Here is a 22,821-nt window from a genome sequence, read left to right as displayed (position 1 = left end):
TGAGTGTGATGTTATATGCCTATAATCCTAGTATTTGAAAGGTTCAGACCAAAGAATCACAGGTTCAAGGTCCGCTTTGTCAATTTACTGAGACCATCAGAAACTTAATGAAACTGTTTCAAAAGAAAAAAATAAGCCAGGTGTGGTGGCACAAGCTTGTAATTTCAGGGCTTGGGAGGCTGAGACAAGAGGATCACACAGGTTTGAAGCCAGCCTCAGCTACTGAGTGAGGGTCTCAGCAACTTAGTAAGACCCTGTTTCCAAATAAAGTATAAAATAAGTCTGAGAGTATTTCCTGAAAGTAGAAAAGCCCCTGGGTTCCACTCCCAGTACCACAAAAATAAAATAAAATAAAAAAGGCTGGAGGTATAGCTTAGAGATAGAATGCCCCTGGGTTCAATCCTCAGTACAAAAAAAAAAGTGTCAGCTGGGTACAGTAATTCAAGCCTATAATCCTAGTATTGGGGAGGCTGAGACAAGAGGATAACAAGTTTGAGGCCAGCATGGGCAATTTACAGAGGACCCTGTCTCAAAGTAAGTTGAGCATGGGGGCACAGGCCTGGGAAAGCTAGACCAGAGGATCACATGTGCGTGGCCAGCCTCAGCAATTGAGTGAGGTCTTTGGCAACTCAGCGACACCCTGTTTCAAAATGAAGAATAAAAGCCGGACATGGGGGCGCACGTTTGTAATCCTAGCATTCGGGAGGCTGAGACTGGAGGATGGTGGTTCACAGATACCCTCAGCTATTTAGCGAGGCCCTGTTTCAAAATAAGAATAAAAAATAGGGCAGGGGGTATAGCTTGGGGGTCGAATGCCCCTGGGTTCTAACCCCAGACACACACACAAAAATTTTTAAAAATCAAAAAATTAAAAATAAAAATAACAAAAAGAATGATAAAGAGAAAAATAAAGTCACACACAATCCCTGTACAAATAATTACAACTATTAACACTTTGGATATACTTTTCTAATATAGATATATTTTTAGATTTTTTTATTTTTTATTTTTTGCAGGTCTGGGTTGGAACCCAGGGGCATTCAACCTCTGAGCTACACCCCTGCCCTATTTTTTATTCTTTATTTTGAAACAGGGTCTCACTAAGTTGCAGAGAGCCTCGCTAAGTAGCTGAGGCTGTCTGCGAACCGTGATCCTCCAGGTCTCAGCCTCCTGATGCTGGGATTAAAAGCGTGCGCCACCACGCCCGGCTTTTCTAATATTTTTATTGACACACAAATACACAAAAATGTATAAATGCATAGGTATATTCCAAAGAACAGCAGGGACCATCAGAAATGTTGTTGAACTAGATATCTTCTTTCCAAGCTAAGATTTTCTTTCAGAGTATGCCAACCACTTTAACACGTACATTTAAAACAATGGCTTTTGCCTGGTGTGGTGGCGCACGCTTGTAATCCCTGTGCTTGGGAGGCAGAGACGGGAGATCACACACGTTCCAAGTAAAAGACCCTGTTTCCAAATAAAAAAGTATAAAAATAGGTCTGGGAGTGTAGCCCGGAAGTAGAAGGGTTTCCAGGAACCCCAGTACCGCCAAAAAATAAAAAATAAAGAAAAAAAATAAAACAATGGATTTTAAGCTGTAGTGTTAAGCTAAAAGAAAATTGCAGCATTAGAATAGTAATAGTTCCAAATATACTAAAAATAATTCACTAGAAATCTGCTAATTAATAATAAAAATTAAAAACAATGGCAAAACAGTATTTTTATTAGATCATGGTGAGATTCTTCTCAAGCTGCAGAACAGTTTCCCTGAGGGTAGGATCCTCTGCCCAGTTGGCTTTGCTCCCCAAAATGAGGTTCTGCAAGTAAATCAACAAGTTATAAGTAAGCGCTTTGTAAACTTTAACAAGATTTTGAACATTCTTTCATCGATCTTATCATTTACAAGGTATGCATCTCTGTGATTGGAAATAAAAACACAGTAACACACTCATGCTTTTGTTCCCTCTTTCAGTAGGGCTTCAGCCTGGTTCCCACAATGCCAGGTGATATTTACATTGTGTATGGGAACTGCCAATATGTCATCAGTTTCGATGCATGGGTCTTATTTGTTAAGGATATTTGCAGTGTTATTTTATTATTTTTTTTTGGTGTGTGTGTATGTAGTACTGGGGATGGAACCCAGGGGCATTCTACCTCCGAGCGACATCCCCAGCCCTATTTTTTATTCTTTATTTTGAAACAAGGTCTCACTGAGTTGCAAAGGGCCTCACTAAGCAGCTGAGGCTGGCCTCGAACCTGCACTTTCCTCCTGTCTCAGCCTCCCAAATGCTGGGATTACAAGCGTGCTCCACTACGCCCGGCTCTGCAGTGTCATTCTAAACTAGAGGTAAAAGGCTATAGCTGTGGGTGTATTCATTTCGAGTCACCCCCCCCCCCATGCCATTTTGGCATGGGGCTGTATTTCTATTTTCTGTATTTCTATCTTTCTAATAAACTTCTTTAAATCTTCAAAAAAAAAAAAAAAAGACTACAGCTGTGGTGAAAATAGCAATTTAGTTTAGTTTTTTTTTGGTGGTACTGGGTACTGAACTCAGGAGCATTCTGAGCCACACCCCCAGCCCCTATTTCTTATTTTATTTACTTAATTACTTATTTATGTATTTATTATTTTTGCAGGCCTGGGCTCCGAGCTACATCCTCTGCCTATTTTTTATTCTTTATTTTGAAATAGGGTCTCACTAAGTTGCAGAGAGCCCTACTAGGTAGCTGAGGCTGATCCTCCAGTCTCAACCTCCTGAATGCTGGGATTACAAGTGTGTGCCACCATGCCCGGCTTTTATTTTTTATTTTGAAACAGGGTTTCACTAAGTTTCTGGGGTCCTTGCTAAGGTGCTGAGGCTGGCTTCCAATCTACAATCCTTCTGTCTTAGCCTCCCAAATACTTAGATTACAGGTATAGCAACCTCACTCAGCTAATATGCCTTATTTTCAAAAGATGTTAAAGAAAAGTTTAGTTCTCGGCCCTTACAAAGTTTCAAGACACTGAAGAAGGTGAAGAATATTTTTGTGATAGATAATGGAGGAATTATTAGGGTCATAATTAATAGAAATTTTAGCCTTTACTGTACAAAAAAACTATGACTCAATGTTAATGAGCTATTGATCATCTCAGTCCTAATACTGAATTATCAGGATTAAAGATGCAATGCAAGTAAGTAAATACTGTAATTGTATTTTTTTTTTTTTTTTTTTTTTTGGGTCTGGGGATGGAACCCAGGGGCATTTGGCCTTCGAGCTACACCCCCTGCCTTATTTATTCTTTTAGTTTGAAACAGGGTCTCACTAAGTTGCGGAGGGCCTCACTAAGTAGCTGAGGCTGTCCGTGAACCACGATCCTCCAGTCTCAGCCTTCCAAATGCTGGGATTACAAGTGTGCGCCACCACTCCCGGCTTGTAAGTGTATTTTTTAAAAAGTTCTTTAACCCTTCCTAATTTATATAAATGGTACCTGGAAGCAGGGCATGGTGGCTCACGCTTGTAATCCCCGCGCTTGGTAGGCAGAGACAGGAGCATCGCATAGGTTCGAAGCCAGCCTCAGCTACTTAGTAAGGCTCTTGGCAATTTAGTGAGATCCTGTTTCCAAATAAAGTATAAAATAGGTCTGGGAGCCGGGCATGGTGGCACATGCTTGTAATCCCAGCGCTTGGGAGGCTGAGACAGGAGGATCGCACAGTTTTGAAGCCAGCCTCAGCTACTTCGTGAGGCTCTCAGCAACTAGTGAGACCCTGTTTCCAAATAAAGTATAAAATAGGTCTGGGAGTATAGCCCAGAGGTAGAAAAGCCCCTGGGTTCCACCCTCAGTACCAAAAAAAGAAAAAGAAAAGGTCTGGGAGTGTAGCCTGGAGGTAGAAAGCCCCTGGGTTCCACCCCCAGTACCACCAAAATAAATAAATAAATAAATAAATAAATAAAAAAAATAAATAAATGTTACCTGGAACACATGTTGAATAACTGTAGTAACGTGTATCTCTCTCTGTAGTTTTTGTTGCATGGTCTTTATGTTGTCTGAATTTTCCATACTGTCCAAATCCTCTTTCTGTTTGTTCTTTTCAGTTTGTATTTCTAAAAGCTTACTTTCTGAAGCTTGTTTTAATTCTATTAGGTTAAAAACAAAACAATATACTATATCAGACAATTCTATAAACAAGAATCTTAACTAATCATGAAGTAAAGTGAGGTGTGGTGGCGCACGCTTGTAATCCCAGCATTCGGGAGGCTGAGACCGGAGGACTGTGATTCGTGGACAGCCTCAGTTACTTAAGCGAGGCCCTTTGCAACTCAGTGAGACCCGGTTTCAAAATAAAGAATAAAATATAGGGCAGGGGGTATAGCTCAGAGGTCGAATGCCCCTGGGTTCCATCCCCAGACTGCACAAAAAATAAATAAATATGAGGGAAAAAAAATTTTTTTTTGGTGGTAATGGAGATAGAACCCAAGAACAGTCTACCTTTGAGCAACACCCCCAGCCTCCCTCTTTCTCTCCTTTCCTTTCACTCTCTCCCTCTTTTCTCTCTTTTTTCTTGTGGTACTGGGGATTGAACTCAGGGCCATTTTACCTCTGAGCTCCTATTTGTGTGTGTGTGTGTGTGTGTGTGTGTGTGTGTGTGTGTGTGTGTGTTACTGGGAATTGAACCTAGGGGCATTCTACCTCGCAGCTACCCCTCTACCCCTATTTTATTCTTTATTTTGAAACAAGGTCTAATTAAGTTGAGGAGGGCCTCCCAAGTTATTGAGGCTGGCCTCATACTGGCGATCCTTCTGTCTGAGCCTCCCAAGTACTGGGATTACAAGCATGGGCCATCACACCTTGCTCTGCCAGCCCTATTTTCTTCTCTTTTTTTCTGCAGTAGTGGGGACTGAATCCAAAGGCATTCTACCTCTGAACTACATCCTAAGCCCTACTTATTTATTTTTATTGTATTTTTTTGCAGGTGTGGGGATGGAACCCAGGGACATTTGACCTCTGAGCTACATCCCCTGCCCTATTTTTTATTCTTTTTTATTTTTTTGTGGTACTGGGGATGGAACCCAGGGGCTTTCTACCTCCGGGCTATACTCCCAGGCCTATTTTATATTTTATTTGGAAACAGGGTCTCACTAAGTTGCTGAAAGCCTAAGTAGCTAAGGCTGGCTTCGAACCTATGTGATCCTCCTGTCTCAGCATCCCAAGCCCTGGGATTACAAATGTATGCCACCACATCCCACTCTTTTATTCTTTATTTTGAAACGGGGTTTCACTAAGTTGTGGATGGCCTCACTAAGTAGCTCTGGTTGTCCGTGAACTGCAATTATCTGGTCTCAGTCACCTGAATGCTGGGATTTGTGGACAGCCTCAGCTACTTAGTGAGGCCCTCCACAATTTAGTGAGACCCTGTTTCAAAATAAAGAATAAAAAATAGGGCATGCGGTGTAGCTTGGAGGTCTAATGCCCCTGGGTTCCATCCTAAGACCCACAAAAAGAAAAGAAAAAAAAAAAAAAAACTACCATCTTCCTGTATCTGCCTCCCAAGTACTGAGATTATAGACATAATCACACCTGTTTGAACTTAGATGACTGGGTTATTTTTTTGGAACAGGGTTAGGTGGGGTGGCACACACTTGTAATCAGTTACTTAGGAGTTGAAAACAGAAGGATCACAAGTTCAAGGCCAGCCTTGGCAATTTAGTGCAGACCCTGTCTCAAAATAAAAAATAAAAAGCTAGCATTGTGGTGCACACTCATAATACCAGCATCCGGGAAGCTGAGACCAAAGGATTGTGGTTTGTGGACAAACTCAGCTACTTAGGGAGGTCCTTCACAACTTAGTGATACCCTGTTTCAAAATAAAGAATTAAAAATAGGGCTGGGAGCCTGGGGTGGTGGTGCACCTTGTAATCCCAGCATTTGGGAAGCTGAGACAGGAGGATTGCGGTTCAAGGATAGCCTCAGCTCCTTAGTGAGGCTCTCTGCAACTTAGTGAGACCCTGTTTCAAAATAAAGAATAAAAAAAATAGGGCTGGGGTGTAAGTCAGAGGTCAAATGCCCCTGGGTTCCATCCCTAGTACTGCAAAAAAAAAAAAAAAAAAAAAAAAAAAAATTATGGCTGGGGGTGTAGCTCAGAGGTACAACATCTCTAGGTTCCATCCCTAGTAACGAAAATAAATAAATACATAAATAAATAAAAGCCAGCATGGTGGAACACTCCTATAAATCCAGTACTTGAGACGCTGAGACAGGATGATTGCAATTCAAGGACAGCCTCAACAACTTAGTAAAACCCTGTTTCAATAAATAAATAAGCAAATAAAGGACTAGGAGTATAGCTCAGTGTACAACACCCCCAGGTTTAATCTTCAGTACTACAGAAACAAAAAATAATATATCATGTATATACTGTGGGGTTTTGTGTGTGTGTGTGGTACTGGGGATTGAACCTGGGGGATTCTACCTCTGAGTGACACCCCCAGCTCTATTTTTTATTCTTTATTCTGAAACAAGGTCCCACTGAGTTGCAGAGGGCCTCAATAAGTAGCTGAAGCTGTCTGTGAACCGCGATCCTCCTGTCTCGGCCTCCCAAATGCTGGGATTACAAGCGTGCACCACCACACTCAGCTATATTCTACTTTTTAAATTGTCATGTTCAAAATTTTAAGAAGTTTTGAAAGTTAAAAAATTTGTCAGGCGCTTAGATCTGGCCTTATCAATCTCTAAAGTAGGTAAAAATGTGTTCTACCAAAATATAAGTATGTTACATACGCAATCTTTTCTTTTTAACATGAAGTAGTTTTTCTTCTAATTCCCAAGATTCCTGTTATTAAAATAAAAACATTAAGGCATATTATTAAGAATAAATCTATTATATTTAAATAATTGAGTTTCATCTATTCATGTTTTTGTAAATCTTCAATTTTCAACTTTATTTCCACATCAAAAAAGGATAAAGAGATTTACTTAAAAGTAGATAATTTGCAATACTAGTCAGCAATAAGAATTATGAATAAAAAATGGGAACTTGAAATTCCAGTCACACCAATCCCTGCGGGCAATTTTTTTATTTTTGCGGTTCTGAGGATGGAACTCGGGGGCATTCTACCTCCGAGCTACACCTCTAGCCCTATTTTTTAATTCTTTATTTTGAAACAGGGTCTCACTGAGTTGCAGAGGACCTCTCTAAGTAGCTGAGGCTGTCCGCAAACCGCGATCCTCCTGTTTTAGCCTCTCAAATGCTGGGATTTACAAGCGTGCACCACCACGTTAGTAAGCAGTTGTCTCTGAAATCACAAGAATGTGTAAGCACAAGGTGTAAGTTTACCTGCTGTAGCTTCATTATTAATTTATTTAGCTTTAATATGTGTTTCATGTTATCCATGAGCATACTGAAAGGAAAAAAAAGTATGATTAACCTTAGTTAACAGAGTAAGTGTCCAGTTTTGTTTTTAAATGATATATCAGTTAGTGTTTTATTGTTTTTGTTTTTTGTGGTACTGGGGATGGAACCCATGAGCATTCTATTTATATATATATATATTAATATTATATTAATATTTATATACATAAATATTATATTTATATATGTGTGTGTGTATATATATATATATATATATTTTTTTTTTTTTAATGTTTTGGTGGTACTGGGGTTCCTGGAAACCCTTCTACCTCCGGGCTACACTCCCAGACCCATTTTCATCTTTTTATTCGGAAACAGGGTCTCTTAAGCCAGCGAGGCTGGCTTCGAACCTGTGTGATCCTCCTGTCTCCGCCTCCCAAGCGCTGGGATTACAAGCGTGCGCCACCACACCTGGCTGTCTTTATATGTTTTTGAAACAGGGTCTCACTGAGTTGCAAAGGGCCTTAGTAAGTAGGATGTCCTCAAACCTCGATCCTCCAGTCTCTGCTGCCCAAATGCTGGGATTGCAAGCGTGCACCGCCATTCCCAGCCCAATTAATGTCTTTATAGGTGTTCTATAGCTAATACAACAGGACAAAATTAGTTAAAAATTTTTAACTAATGAAAAAATCAATTAGTAAAAAATTACTTTTATTTCTTTTTTGTGGTCTTGGAGAGTGAATACAGGGGAATTCTATCTTTAAGCTATACCCCAGCGTATTTTTTTAACCCAGTACTGGGGATTGAACCCAGGGGCATTCTACCTTGGAGCTACACCCAATGTCCTATTTTTAATTCTTTATTTTGAAACAGGGCCTTGCTAAGTTGTGGAGGGCCTAAGTAGCTGAGGCTGGCCACAAACCTGGGATCCTCCTGTCTCAGCCTTCCAAATACTGGGATCACAAGGGTGGACCAGCATGCCTGGCTTCTAGCCCAATTTTTTTTTTTTTTTTTTTTTTGGTGGTACTGGTGATGGAACCCTGGGGCCTTCTACCTCCGGGCTACACTCCCAGACCTATTTTTTTATATTTTATTTGGAAACAGGGCCTCTTAAACCAGCTAAGGCTGGCTTCGAACCTTCGTGATCCTCCTGTCTCAGCCTCCCAGGCACGGGGATTACAAGGGTGCGCCACCACACCTGGCTCCCAGCCCTAATTTCTATTTTGAAACAGGTCTCACTAAGTTGCTGATGGTCTTGCTAAGTTGTTGCAACTATCCTTGAACCTATGATTCTCTTGTCTCTGCCTTCCAGGTACTGGGATTATAGATATACTAATAAGCTACATTTCCATCCCTTAGTGCTGTGGTTTGACTTTCTCCCAAAAGTTCCTTTGCTGAGGGTGTAGCTCAGCGGTAGAATGTCCCAGGATTCAGTCGGGTGTGGTGGCATACCCTTGTAATCCCAAGACAGGAGGAACACAGGCTTATAGCTAGTCTCAGCTACTTAGTGAGGCCCTCTGGAACTTAGACCTCTTTCAAACTAAAATTTAAAATAGGGAAGAGAGTGTAGCTCTGAGGTACCCTAAATTAAATCCCCAGTACTATACATACAAAAAACAAGACAAAACCCCCAAACTTCAAAGGGCTGGGGGTATACCTCTAAGGTAAAATGCCCCTGGCTCAAACTCCACTATCACTATCACACACACATATAAACACAGAAGAAATAAGCTTAGAGCCAGGAACAGTTGTTCATGCCAGTATTCCCATTACTTGGGAGGCTGAAACAGTAGAATTGCAGGTTCAAAGACAGCCTCAGCAAAGTAGAGAAACCCTGTTTTTAAAAAAAAAAAGAAACTTGGGGCATAACTCAGAGGTAGAATATCCTTGGGTCAATCTCCAGCATGCATGCACGCACGCGCGCGCACACACACACACACACACACACACACACACACACACACACACACACTGTCCCCCACAAAACTACAGTCAGTTTATTGATCTTCCTAACTCTTCCTATCCTTTCTATCCTCATGGGGGTGGTGGGGGTCGTACCTGCTCTGGGTGTCATTTTTTTCCAGGCTTTTTTTAAGTGCATTTGAAAGTTGCATCCTATGAGAAGGAAAAAGTTTGCATTATAAAACAGATATTTATGGTACATTAAAACTTTTCCTATCTATTATGAGATTGATTTCCTTTAAAATATGTACACAAAATTTAAAACATAAGTAGATTTTTAAAAAACATTGCATGGAAAATACTTTGAGAAATAAATCATAAAAATATAAATAACAGCAAGACAGACAGGGCTGTGGCCTATGGCTATGCACTGAGGCAGAGTGATCTGAGTCATCTGAGCCCATGAGCTATATGAGCCATCCACCTTGAGGGGTCAGCACAGGTCTGAATGGAGAGACTTAGGGAATACAAAGCCACATTTGACTGTAAACTTTAAAATTTACAGCAACTAATTACTTTATTTTTTATTTTTTTGTGCTACTGGGGTTAGAACCCAGGGACCTTCTACCTCCGAGCTCTACCTCCAGACCTGTTTTATTTTTTATTTGGAAACAGGATGTCATTAAGTTGCTGAGAGCCTCCTGTCTCAGCCTCACAAGTACTGCGATTACAGTTGTGTGCCACTGTGCCAGATAAAAATAAAAGTATTTTATGTCCTATGACAATTGTTTTTTCTTGATTAATAATCACTAGAATAAGTCAATCTATGTAATCCTTTCAAACAGCAACAGGAGTATTAACCTCACACTTCCACTGTCTTCCTTGAAGTTTCCTAGCCAGCTGTGGTGGCGCATGCCAATAATCCCAAAACTTGGGAGGCTGAGACAGAATTCCAGGTTCAAGGACAGACTCAACAACATAGTAAGATTCATCAATCTAGTAAAACTCTGTTTCAAAATAAAAATAAATAGGGCTGGGTATGTGACTCACAGGTAGAACACTCCTGGGTCCAATCCCTAGTACCACAATGAATAAACAAATGAATGAATAAATAAAGGGCTGGGAGTTTCCCTTAGAATTGTAATGTCCCTGGATTTAATCAATAAGTAAATATATAAACAATTTCCTCCACCTTGCCCACATACCCATTTTGCATTCAGTTTACAATGCTTATTAAAAATGTAATATTGCCGGGCGTGGTGGTGCACGCTTGTAATCCCCACGCTTGGGAGGCTGAGACAGGAGGATCGCGCAGGTTCGAAGCCAGCCTCTGCTAATTAGTGAGGCTCTCAGCAACTTAGTGAGACCCTGTTTCCAAATAAAATATATAATATAATATGTCTGGGAGTACAGCCTGGACGTAGATAGCCTCTGGGTTCCACCCCCAGTACCATAAAAAAAAAAAGTAAAGTAATATTACCTGTCTAATGCAAGACTTTTCATTTCAAAATCAATCTTGACCTCTTCAATTTCATTTTCCAGATCTTCAACTTTGCTATTAAAGAAACACAAGCAAAAGAACGTCAGCAATTATAGAAAAAGTCCTAACTGAATTAAATGTATAAAGTAAGCCTCTGAAACAAGTAAAACAACCTTACTTGATTATGAGTATTGTATTAAAAAATACAGCTTTACTCTATCAATGCAGTTACAGATTTAGTAAACTGATTCTACCCACCGTCTCCACCATGGGGTATTCTACCTTTGAGCTAAACCAATAAACCAATAGACCTTTATTTTATTTTTTTGTGGGATTAGGGATGGAGCTCAGGGGCCTTCTACCTCTGGGCTACACCCCCAACCCCAATATATTTTTCTTTGAAAAGAGTCTCATTAAGTTGCTGAGAGCCTTACTGAATTGCTGAGGCTGACCTCGAGCCTGTGATCCTCCTGTCTCAGCCTCCTAAGTACCGGGATTACAAGTGTGGGCCACCACTGCTGGCTAGATTCCACTTTAATACTTCACTCAGTACAAGGGATGTCAGAACTCTAATGTAATCATTCATCTACTTTTAAGTCCCATTCCAAATCAGCAACTTTCAATAGATGTATGACATATTACTTGTTAAAATAAAGGAAAGAGTAAAAACCACAAATAAAATTTAAAATTATGACATACGCTTCTATTTGTTTTTCCTGCATGATTTGTTCTGGAGTTTTTTCTTCATCTACAAAAAAATAATATTTTGAAGTCAGTAACATTTTAGAATGGCACCATCCCAAAAGAATATAATGTAAGGCACAAATGCAAAAGATGGAATTTTATTTTATTTTGTTGCTCCTGGCCATTGAATTTAGGGCCTCCCACATACTAAGCATATGCTCTACCACTAAGCTATATCCTCAGCCCGAAAGATGCAAGTAAGTGTGCATGTGTGTGTGTGTGTGTGTGTGTGTGTGTGCGTGTTAATGGGAATTGAACTCAGGAACATTCTACCTCCGAGCTATATCCTCAACCCTATTTTATTTTATTTTATTTTTATTTATTTTTTTTTTTTTTTGGTGGTACTGGGGTTCCTGGAAGCCCTTCTACCTCCGGGCTACACTCCCAGACCTATTTTGACATTTTTATTTGGAAACAGGGTCTCCTAAGCCAACGCGCACGGCTGGCTTCGAACCTGCACGATCCTCCTGTCTCTGCCTCCCAAGCGCGGGGATTACAAGCGTGCGCCACCACGCCCGGCAACCCTATTTTATTTTTATTTTGAAACAGGGGCTTGCTAGTTTGTTAAGAGTCTCACTACTTGCTGAGGCTGTCCTTAAACCTGTGATACTCCTGTCTCAGCCTCTCAAGTACTGAAATTACAGGCATGCATGACCATGTCTGGCCTCAAATATGTAATTTTATATATTTAATTCTTGTGGCACTGGAATTGAACCTGGGGGCATTCTACTTCTGAGCTACAACCCCAGTGCTACTTTATTTTTTAGTTCAAAACAGGGTCTCATTAAGTTGTGGAGGAACAACTAAGTTGCTGAGGCTGATCTTAAACCTGTGATCCTCCCGTCTCAACCTCCCAAGTACTAGAATTGCAGAGGTGCATCACCACGCTCAGCTAAAATATGTAATTTTGAAGGTAAGTTTCCATAAAACTGTAATGAGAAACAAGTAAAATTAATTTTTTGGTGGTGGTACTAGGAATGGAACCCAGGGGCTTTCTATCTCCAGGCTATACTCCCAGCCCTATTTTATATTTTATTTGGAAACAGGGTCTCACTAAACTGCTGAGAGCCTCACTAAGTAGCTGAGGCTGGCTTTGAATCTGCGCAATCCTCCTGTCTCAGCCTCTCAAGTACTGGGATTACAAGTGTGTGACACTATGCCCAGCTAGTAAAATTAATTTTAATATATTTAGCTCAGTAGATCCAAAATATTGTTCTAGCACACAATTTAAAATAACTAATGAAATATTTTACATTCTTTTCTTCTGTGTGTATTTTATATTTATTGCCCATTTCAATGAGGACTATCTACTTTTTTTTTTTGTGGTACCAGAGATGGAACCCAGGGGCATTGTACCTCTGAGCTACACCCCCAGCCCTATGTTTTAGTCTTTTTATAATTTTTGAAACAGGGTCTCACTGAGTTGCAAAGGGCCTCATCTGTCCACAAACTGTGATCCTCTGGTCTCTGACTCCCGAATGTTGGGATCACAAGCGTGCGCCACTACGCCTGACTACTAACTACATTTTTTTTTTTTTTTGCAGTATTGGGGATCAATCCCAGGGGCAGTCTACCTTCAAGCTACACCCCCAGCCCTATTTTTTATTCTTTATTTGAAACAGGGTCTCAATAAGTTGCCGAGAGCCTCACTTAAGTAGGTGAGACTGACTGAAACCTATAATCCTGTCTCAGCTTCCCAAGTACAAGGATGACAAGTGTGTGCCACCACACCGGACAACTAACTACATTTCAAGTCTTCAATAGACATACAGAGCTAGTGTTCATCACACTGGACAGAACAGTGTTAGAATGGCAGAAAATAAAGGAGAATAAAATTAGTAAGATATTTAGTAGCCAGGCATGGTGGCACATGGCTGTAATCCCAGTACTTGGGAGACTGATACAGGAGAATTATAGGTTTAAGGACAACCTCAGCAACATAACAAAATACTCTCAGCAACCTAATGAGACTGTTTCAAAACAAAATAATAGCCGGGCATGGTGGCGCACGCTTGTAATCCCCACGCTTGAGAGGTGGAGACAGGAGGATTGCGCAGGTTCAAAGCCAGCCTCTCTGGCTTAAGAGACCCTGTTTTCAAATAAAAAAAATATAAAAATACGTCTGGGAGTGTAGCCCAGAGGTAAAAGGATTTCCAGGAACCCCAGTACCACCAAAAAAAAAAAAAAAAAAAAGCTGGGTATGGTGGCAAATGCTTGTAATCCCAGCATTTGGAAGGCTAGGCCAGGAGGACTGTGGTTCGCGGACATCCTCAGCTACTACTTAGTGAGGCCCTTTGCAACTCAGTGAGATCCTGTTTCAAAATAAAGAATAAAAATAGGGCTGGGGGTGTCACTCAGAGGTAGAATGTCCCTGGATTCCACATCCAATACTGCAAAAACAGCAACAACAACAACAAATCTCCAAAATAATACCCAGGTGTGGTGGCATAAGTTTGTAATCCCAGCATTTGGGAGGCTGAGACAGGAGGATCATAGTTTTTGGACAGCCTCAGCTATTTAGTGAGGCCCTTTGCAACTGAGTGAGACCCTGTTTCAAAATAAAATAAAAAAAAAATTGGGCTGGAGTGTAGCTTGAAGGTAGAATACCCCTCGGTTCCATCCCAGTAACACACACACACACACACACACACACACACACACACACACGCAAGCTAGGGATATAGCTTGGAGGCAGACTGTTCCTGAGTTCAACCCCTAAATACCACAAAAAGAAAACAAGTATGTTCTACCACACCTGGCTCCTGTGTGGTCAGCTTTAAATCTTATATTTATTTATTTATTTATTTATTTATTTATTTATTATTATTATTATTATTATTGTGTGTGTGGGGGGGGGTCTGGGGATGGAACCCAGAAGCATTTGACCTCTGAGCTACAACTTCTGCCCTGTTTTTTATTCCTTATTTTGAAACCGGGTCTCACTAAGTTGTGGAGGGCCTAAGTAGCTGAGGCTGTTCGCGAACCGCGATCCTCCGGTCTCAGCCTCTTGAATGCTGGGATGACGAGCGTGCGCCACCACGCCCGGCTCGGTCTGCTTTAAATCCGTCCTCTCCTTTAGGTATAGAAATTCTATAGTATGAAATTAAACCTAATGAAATTTTCAGATATTATAATCACTTAAAAGTAGAATTTTTTTTTTTTTTTGCAGGTCTGAGGATGGAACCCAGGGGCATTTGACCTCTGAGCTACACCCCCTGCCCTTTTTTATTCTTTATTTTGAAACAGGGTATCACTGAGTTACAGAGGGTCTCACTAAGTAGCTAAGGCTGTCCGCGAACTGCAATCCCCTGGTCTCAGCTTCCTGAATGCTGGAATTACAAGCATGCGCCACCATGCCTGGCTCAAAACAGTGCCTCACTAAGTAGCTGAGGCTGTCCAAGAACCGCAATCCTCCTGTCTCGGCCTCCCAAATGGTGGGATTACAAGTGTGGGCCACCACGCCTGGCTCCACACTTCTTAATTATCTTACAGGTTTCTTTGTTTACTTGTTTTGCTATACTAGAATATATATAAAAAATCTTTTGTAAAGTTGATTTTCTGTTCCTAGAATACTGTTCCATCATCAAACTTGCAAAACCTTATCTGAAAATGAAAGCACTTACTTGCAGCAACCATGGACTTATATTCTAAGAGTTGTTGTTTCGTCTGTGCTCTCAGCCTGAAAACAGAGAACAGAAATTCATGTTTATAAATTGAGGTTTGACTGACATAAACCAATTCATCTTATATCATCCAAGTTGATATAACAAAATGAACACAAATTCAGCATTAGAGTCTTCCAGTTTGACCTATTTTTTTTATTTTTTGTGGTACTGGGATTAAAATCCAGGGACTTTCTACCTCTGGACTACACTCACCGACATATATATATAATTTTTTTTTTTTAAACTTAGAAACTGGGTCTCACTAAGCTGCTGAGAGCTCACTAAGTAGCTTGGGCTGGCTTTGAACCTGCAATCCTCCTGTCTGAGCCTCCCAAGTACTGAGATTACAAGTGTGTGCCACCAAGCCCAGCATATTTTAATTTTTTTAGAAACAGGGTCTTGCTAGGTGGCTGAGAATCTTACTACATGCTGAGGCTGTCCTTGAACCTGTGATCCTCCAGTCTCAGCCTCCTAAGTGCTGAGCCGCCACACTCAGCCAGAACAGTTCCTTTTTTGGCTGAAATGGAAAAGAGATTATATGTATTTGGCACTGGGAATGAAACCTGGGACATTCTACCTCTGAAATATACTCTTAGCCTAATTGTATTTTTTTGGTTTGGAACAGGGTCTCACTCAATTGCTGAGGCTGGCTTCATATGATCCTCCTGTTTCAGTCTCCCAAAGTATTGGGATTACAGGTTATGCCAGCACATTTGGTTGAAAATAAAGAATAAAAAATAGGGCTGGAGGTGTGGCGTGGAGGTAGAATTCCCTTGCATTCCATCCCCAGTACTGCAAAAAAAGAGCTAAAATATAGTCACACTATTTGAAAAAAATTCCCCTTGTTTTGGTGTGTGTGTGTGTGTGTGTGTGTGTGTGTGTGTGGTACTGAGGATCGAACCCAGAGGCAATCTACCTTTGAGCCAAAACCCCAGCTCGATTATTTCTTTTTATTTTGAAACAGGGTCCCACTAAGACTTAGACTCCATTTTGTAAAACTGTCATTGTATAACCTTGTGTGTGCTTGTATTTTTGTAAAGATAGCATTTCTTGGAAATTGTGTGTGCTTACCCCTCATCTGGCATCCTCTTTAGCCAATGCTGTAAAGATTATGAGGCTATGTTCCCACCAATAGCAGCACAGCATAGCACAGCACAGAAACCCCTTGTTGGAAATAAAATATGCAGCAGTTTTTTTTTTTTTTGTTTTGTTTTCGGGTCTGGGGATGGGACCTCTGAGCTACACTCCTTGTCCTGTTTTTTATTCTTTATTTTGATTTATTTATTATTATTTTTTTTTGCGGGTCTGGGAATTGAACTTAGGGGCATTCAACCTCCGAACTATACCCCCTGCCCTATTTTTTATTCTTTATTTCGAAACAGGGTCTCACTAAGTTACGGAGTGCCTCACTAAGTAGCTGAGGCTGTCCGCGAACCGCAATCCTCCAGTCTCAGCCTCCTGAATGCTGGGATTACAAGCGTGCGCCACCACGCCTGGCTATTTTGAAACAGGGTCTCAGTAAATTGTGAAGGGCCTCACTAAGCAGCTGAGGCTGCCTGCGAACCGCAATCCTCTGGTTTCAGCCTCCCAAATCCTGGGATTACAAGTGTGTGCCACCACACCCAGCTTCCAGCAGTTTTTCTACTATGCTGTTCCTATGTGTTTGACTTACTGGTGGCAAGATCCTTTTTGGCAAAATGTATAATTCGCCTTACTAGCTGGGGGTGATGGCACACGCTTGTAATCCCAGCATTTGGGAGGCTGAGACAGGACAATTGCAGTTCACGGGCAGCCTCAGCTACTTAAGAGAGGCCCTTTGCAAAATAAAGAAAAAAAAAAAATAGGGCTGGGGGTGCGGCTCAGAGGTAGAATGTCCCTCAGTTCTATCTCCAGCACTGCAACAACAATAACAAAAGCCTTACCAAGCTGCTTTCTAATTTGTGTCTTCTTACAACTCCATAGAAATATATTTCTAACTCTGTCTCAGCTTCCCAAGTGCAGGGATTAAAGTATTCGCTACCATGCATGGCCCTTGTTATGAGTTAGAAAAAGGGTTTGCAAGATTTTTTATTTTTAAGGACCAGATAGCAAATAATTTATTGATGTATTCCAATAAAATTTTACTTACGGGCACTGAAATTTAAATTTCATAATGCTGTAGTGATCTCTTTCCACACTACCGTTTAAACGTGTAAAAAGCCGGGTGTAGTGGCACAGGCTTGTAATCCCAGTACTTGGAAGGCAGACAGGAGGATTTCAGGTTCCAGGCCAGCTTCAGCAAATAGTGAGACTCTCATAAACCTAGCGATGAGAAAATAAAAATAAAATAGGGTGGGGGGTAGCTAGGAGGCAGAATGCCCCTGGGTTCACTCTCCAGTGCCATACACACATATACACACAGCAAAAACAAAACAAAAAGGTTCTTAGAGCGGTCCCACAAAAATAAGCAGTAGAGTAGATTCGGCTTTAGTAATCCCTTGTGGTACTGGGGATGGAACCCAGTAGCTTTCCACCTTCGGGCTACACTCCCAAACCTATTTTGTATTTTATTTGGAGACAGGGTCTCACTAAGTTGCTGAGAGCCTCACTAAGGATCTGAGGCTGGCTTCCAACCTGCTCAATCCTCCTGTCTCAGCCTCCAAAGTACTGGGATTAGAAACATGGGCCACCACACCTGGCTTGTCATCAGATCTTGCCTACCAAGTGCTTAACGAAAAAACATGAACATTGCCCTCTTAGAAAACACATAAGGACGCCAAATAAAATATAAAATAGGTCTGGGGGTGTAGTCTGGGAGTAGAAAAGTCCCTGGGTTCCATCCCCAGTACCACAAAAAAAGAAAGAAAAAGAAAGAAAGAAAGAAAGAAAGAAGACATAATGAAGCCTGGCGTGGTGGCATAGGCTTGTAATCCCAGCATTTGGGAGCCTGAGCCCGGAGGATCGTGGTTCTCAGCCTCAGCTACTTAGTGAGGCCCTTTGCAACACAGTGAGACCCCTTTTCAAAATAAAGAATAGGCCGGGCGTGGTGACGCCCGCCTGTAATCCCAGCATTTGGGAGGCTGAGACAGGAGGATCACAATTCGAGGGCAGTCTCAACTACTCAGTGAGGCTCTTTGCAACTCAGTGAGACCCTCTTAAAGACAGGGCTGGGGGTGTAGCTCGGGGATAGAATTCCCCTGGGTTCTATCCCCAGTACCACAAAAAAACAAAAACAAAAACAAAACACACATAATGAAGCTCCGGCCTGCAACGCGTCACAGCCGCAGCCCCGGCGGCCTGGGCGCTGGTCCCGGGCAGTGAGGCCGGAGGGGCAGCCGGGGAGCAGCGCAGCCAGGCGGCCCTCAGCCCCGAGATGAAGAAAGGCTGAGCGTAAGTGAACACTGCAATTAGTCGTGGAGCCATCAAGGGACCGAGTCCGAATTCCAGCCCCATCCCTCCAAGCAGAGAGGGAACGACCTGAGCAGGAGCGTCACGTGGTCCTCGCTGCCCGCCTCGGGGCCGCGGGCGGCCTGCGGCGGCCGGTCCGACCCGCCGGCCCCTCCCGAGTCCGCGCACCCCGCGACGGAGGGCCCCCCGCACTGCTGCTCCATGGTTAGGGTGCCGGTCGCTCCGGAAGCGCTGATTTTCCCGCCACGAAATCAACGCCCCGAAAGTGCCACGGGCCACGCCCCTTCCGCCCGGGACCACGCCCACTCCGCCCAGGCCTCGCCAATCCGCCCCAGCCTCCGGTTGCCGTGGTTACTGCCCGCTCCCCTGCGGCCTGGGTCCACTGGTCCAAGTCCTAGTGGGTCACTAGTAAAGACTTCAAAGATTTTGTCTGGGTTAAGGCTCACTGGCACTGCGCTTGGCTACTGTGCGCGAGGCCCTGGGTTCCATCCCAGGATCGAAGAATAAACTTAGCATCAGCTGTGTCCTAGGAAGAGCAGCCTGGATTGGAGAAAAAAACCAACTTAAAAGGTCAGCCTGGGCTCTGGGACTTAGCGCTGGGACAGCTGTTTATTGATCCACCCTCATACACCTGGTGCTTGGAGCTGGTTGGGAGGGTGTGGCCGGCGGGTGGGAAGAAACTTTGGAGAGTTGTTTAAAAGCCCCTGTGCTTCGCTGGCGTGGTAGAGCAGGATTGTAATCCCAGCATTTGGGAGGCTGAGACAGGAGTATCGCGGTTCAAGGAAAGCCTCAGCTATTTAGTGAGGCCCTGTTTCAAAAAATAAAGCCGGGCATGGTGGCGCATGCTTGTAATCCCAGCATTTGGGGGGCTGAGACCAGAGGAATGTGGTTTGCAGACAGCCTTAGTTATTTAGTGAGGCCCTCAGCAACTTAGACCGTTTCAAAATAAAGAATACAAAATAGGACGGGGGGTGTAGCTCGGGGGTAGAATGCCCCAGGGTTTCATCCCCAGACCCGCAAAAAAAAAAAGTAAAAAAAAAAAAAAAAATATATATATATATATATATAGTAATGAGCCGGGCGTGGTGGCGCACGCTTGTAATCCAGCAGCATTGGGGAGGCTGAGACAGGATCACAGTTCGCAGCCAGCCTCAGCTACTTAGTGAGGCCCTTTGCAACTCAGTCAGACCTTGTTTCAAAATAAAGAAAAAAAAAAAATCCGGCTGGGGGTGTCGCTCGGAGTTGGAATGCCCGTGTTCCATTCCCAGTACTGCAATCAATCAATCAATCAATCAATAAATGGGCTGGGAGTATAACATAGCTTATGCCCCCTGGGTTCCATCCCCAGTACGGCAAATCAAAACAAAAACAGACCACCAACTATGGCTGTGCTGATGGATGCCGGTAATCCTACTTGAGAGGCTGAGACTGGAAGGTTGTGAATTCCCCACCAGCCTTAGCAATTTAGTGAGACCTTGTTTCCAAATTAAGATAAAGTATGGCTGAGGATGTAGCTCAGAGGTAGAATGCCTGAATTCAATCCCCAGCACCACAAAAATAAAAAAAGAGGCTGGGTGTTATATTTAGAGGTAATGCTCCCTTGTGGCTCCAAGTACCAAAAAACAGAAAAGATTAAATGTTGGGAAAAAGCCGGTGTAGTGGTGCAAAATTCTAATTCCAGCATTCAGGAGGCTGAGGCAGGAGGAGCCCAGTTTGCCAACAGCTTCAACTACTTAGTGAGGGTCCTTGCAACTCAGTAAGACTCTGTTTCAAAAATAAAAAACTAAAAAAGTCCCAGGGGTGTAGCTCGGGGTTCTATCCCCTGTACCACAACAAAAACAAAACAAAAAAAAAAAAAAAAAGGAAGAAACATACTTGGGGGAGGGATACTGGGAATTGAACACTGGAGAGCTCTGTCCTCAGCCGTTTTTTAAAATTTTTAAACATGCTCTCTCAGCTATTTGCTGAATCTCACTAATTGCTCAGATTGTCCGTGAATCTGCAATTCTCCTGTCTCAGCCTCCCATGTACTGGGATTACAGGCGTGCACCAACCACGACTAGAAAACTTTTTTTCTAATGTAAGGTTTTGAAAGCTCTACCAGTAATAACCTAAGAAAGAAAATTAAAAGCTGGGCATGGTGAAGCACACGTGTAATCCTAGTACTTGGAAGCTGAGACAGGAGGATAGCAGGTTCATGGCCAGCCTCAGCAACTTAATGAGACTTTCAAAATAAAAAATAGGGTCGGGAGTGCAGCTCAGAGGTAGAATATCCTTGGGTTCAACCCCAAGTACCAAAAAATAAGATTAAACAATAAAAATACAACTATCTGGTACTGCCTCCCCCAAAGCCATAAAAATAGAAGTATAAATATGTCTAACTCATAATGGCAAAAACCATAAACCCAGCATATCTGAAAATTACAGAATTATATCTAACATTGTATTGAAGGGCATGAACAAGGCTTGATGGAAAAATTTCTAGAGGGGAAGATAATATTCCTGCCTAACCCAAGATAATACCTAATGTACAGGCAAAATCTCAAAGGAACTTTTTTGTTACTATACATAATTTTGTTTTTGATACTGGGGAATTCTACACCTCCGAGATACACACCCCTGGCCTTATTTTATTTTTACTTTGAAACGGGGTCTCACTAGGTGGATGAAATTTTCATTAGATGCTGAGGCTGTCAAATCTCTGATCCTTCTGCCTCAGACTCCCAAGTACTAGGATTACAAGTGCACACTATCATGCCTGGATTTAAAGTTAATATGAGAAACTATTTTATAATGCTCCCAAATACTTGAAAACTAGTGGTGAGCTGCATCTGAGCAGATAAGTTGGTAAGTATAGTATAAAACTATACCATTTCCGGGCATGGTAGAACATTCATGTAATCCCAGTACTTGGGAGGCTGAGACAGGATAGCAGGTTTATGGTCAGCCGAAGCCAAATTGTGAGGCCCTTCATAATTTAGGGAAACTGTTTCAAAGTGAAGTAAAGTAGGGCTGGGGTGTAACTCAGGTTGAAAGCCCCTGGGTTCCACCCCCAGTACTACAAAAGTAATATAAATAGGGCTGGGGATGTACCTTAGATGTACAATGCCCTGGTTTAATCTCCAATGCCACAAAAAAACAAATTATCTCATGAAAAAAAATTTTTTTAAAAAAGCAGGTCAGAGAACAATAGGCATTTAAAATATTAACTTGAAAGCCGGGCGTGGTGGCGCACGCTTGTAATCCCTGGGCTTGGGAGGCTGAGACAGGAAGATCGCACAGGTTTGAAGCCAGCCTCAGCTACTTAGTGAGGCTCTCAGCAACTTAGTGAAACCCTATTTCCAAATAAAATAGAAAATTGGTCTGGGAGTATAGCCTGGAGTTTTTAGAAAGCCTCTGGGTTCCACCTCCAGTACCACACACACACAAAAAATAAAATATTAACTTGAACTAGAAGAGTTTTAATTGGATAGTCCTGGCATAAATGAGTGCCACCTAGAAGAACCCTAAATTCACATACAAAAGCAGCTTAATGAAGTATGAAAATTTTCTGAGAAAAACTAATTTTAGAAAATGTTCATTGTTTTGGGATGGAACTGACCAAAAAAGAGTATCTAAAGGCAACTACAGAAGTAATAGACCTGGTAATATGAATATGTAAAACCTCTGCATGGCAAAATAAAGCATAAACAGCCAAAGAGCAAATGACAAGCTGGGAAAGCCTTCTATGTTTTTAAACAATTTATTCAAACTGTCTTCATTAAGTTAAAACAGCAAATGCAGTAGGATACTTTTTTTGCCATTTTAATTCAGAAAAAGACTGAGTAGTTTCAGGATGCAGAAAAAAACAGCACATCCGTATCTACCTGTCACAGCTTAAAATGCACACTGAGATACCAGCGTATAAAGAAAAGCACAGTATAGAATGACATTTCAACAGCACTGTCTGAACATGCAGAGAAAACGCAGTCTGGACACCAACAGGGGAATGGTGAAATAATTACAGTCCATCCACACCTCGTAAAGAGACGCCAACACAGAAAGGCCGATGCACATTGAGAGGACTTGTCACATACAGAAGGAGCCCACTTAAAACCAACCATGTCCATTGGTACCTGGTAAGTGGATGGAATTGAGAAGAAGCAAAGTACCTGGTTCCTTGAAAGAATACCCTTGTTTTACTTTCCTATCCAATAAATGAAAATAAATGCATAAAACAAAAACTAGGTTAGAATGTCTATTAAAATCCTTATTCTTCAAAGCAAAAAAACTTGATCTCAGCTTAGCTACTTAGCTACACCCTGTTTCAAAA

The 22,821-nt window shown here is 42.0% G+C and overlaps 1 protein-coding gene across 1 annotated transcript; it reads right to left on the bottom strand.

Moving 5' to 3' along the window:
* Window positions 1-1,727: 1,727 nt before the first annotated feature.
* Window positions 1,728-18,712, bottom strand: CENPH (centromere protein H; the record flags this gene model as incomplete). The annotated part of the gene is made up of 9 exons (XM_080703828.1): window positions 1,728-1,820; window positions 3,956-4,119; window positions 6,761-6,812; window positions 7,317-7,380; window positions 9,390-9,446; window positions 10,714-10,788; window positions 11,413-11,461; window positions 15,081-15,136; window positions 18,579-18,712. 9 exons carry the CDS (start codon window positions 18,710-18,712, stop codon window positions 1,728-1,730), a joined length of 744 nt encoding a protein of 247 aa, XP_080559954.1.
* Between the last annotated feature and the right edge of the window lie 4,109 nt (window positions 18,713-22,821).

Source organism: Muscardinus avellanarius, assembly GCF_963383645.1.
Source record: "Muscardinus avellanarius genome assembly, chromosome: 1".
NCBI classification, from domain to species: Eukaryota; Metazoa; Chordata; class Mammalia; order Rodentia; family Gliridae; genus Muscardinus; species Muscardinus avellanarius.
This window is presented reverse-complemented; position numbering and strand designations above follow the sequence as displayed.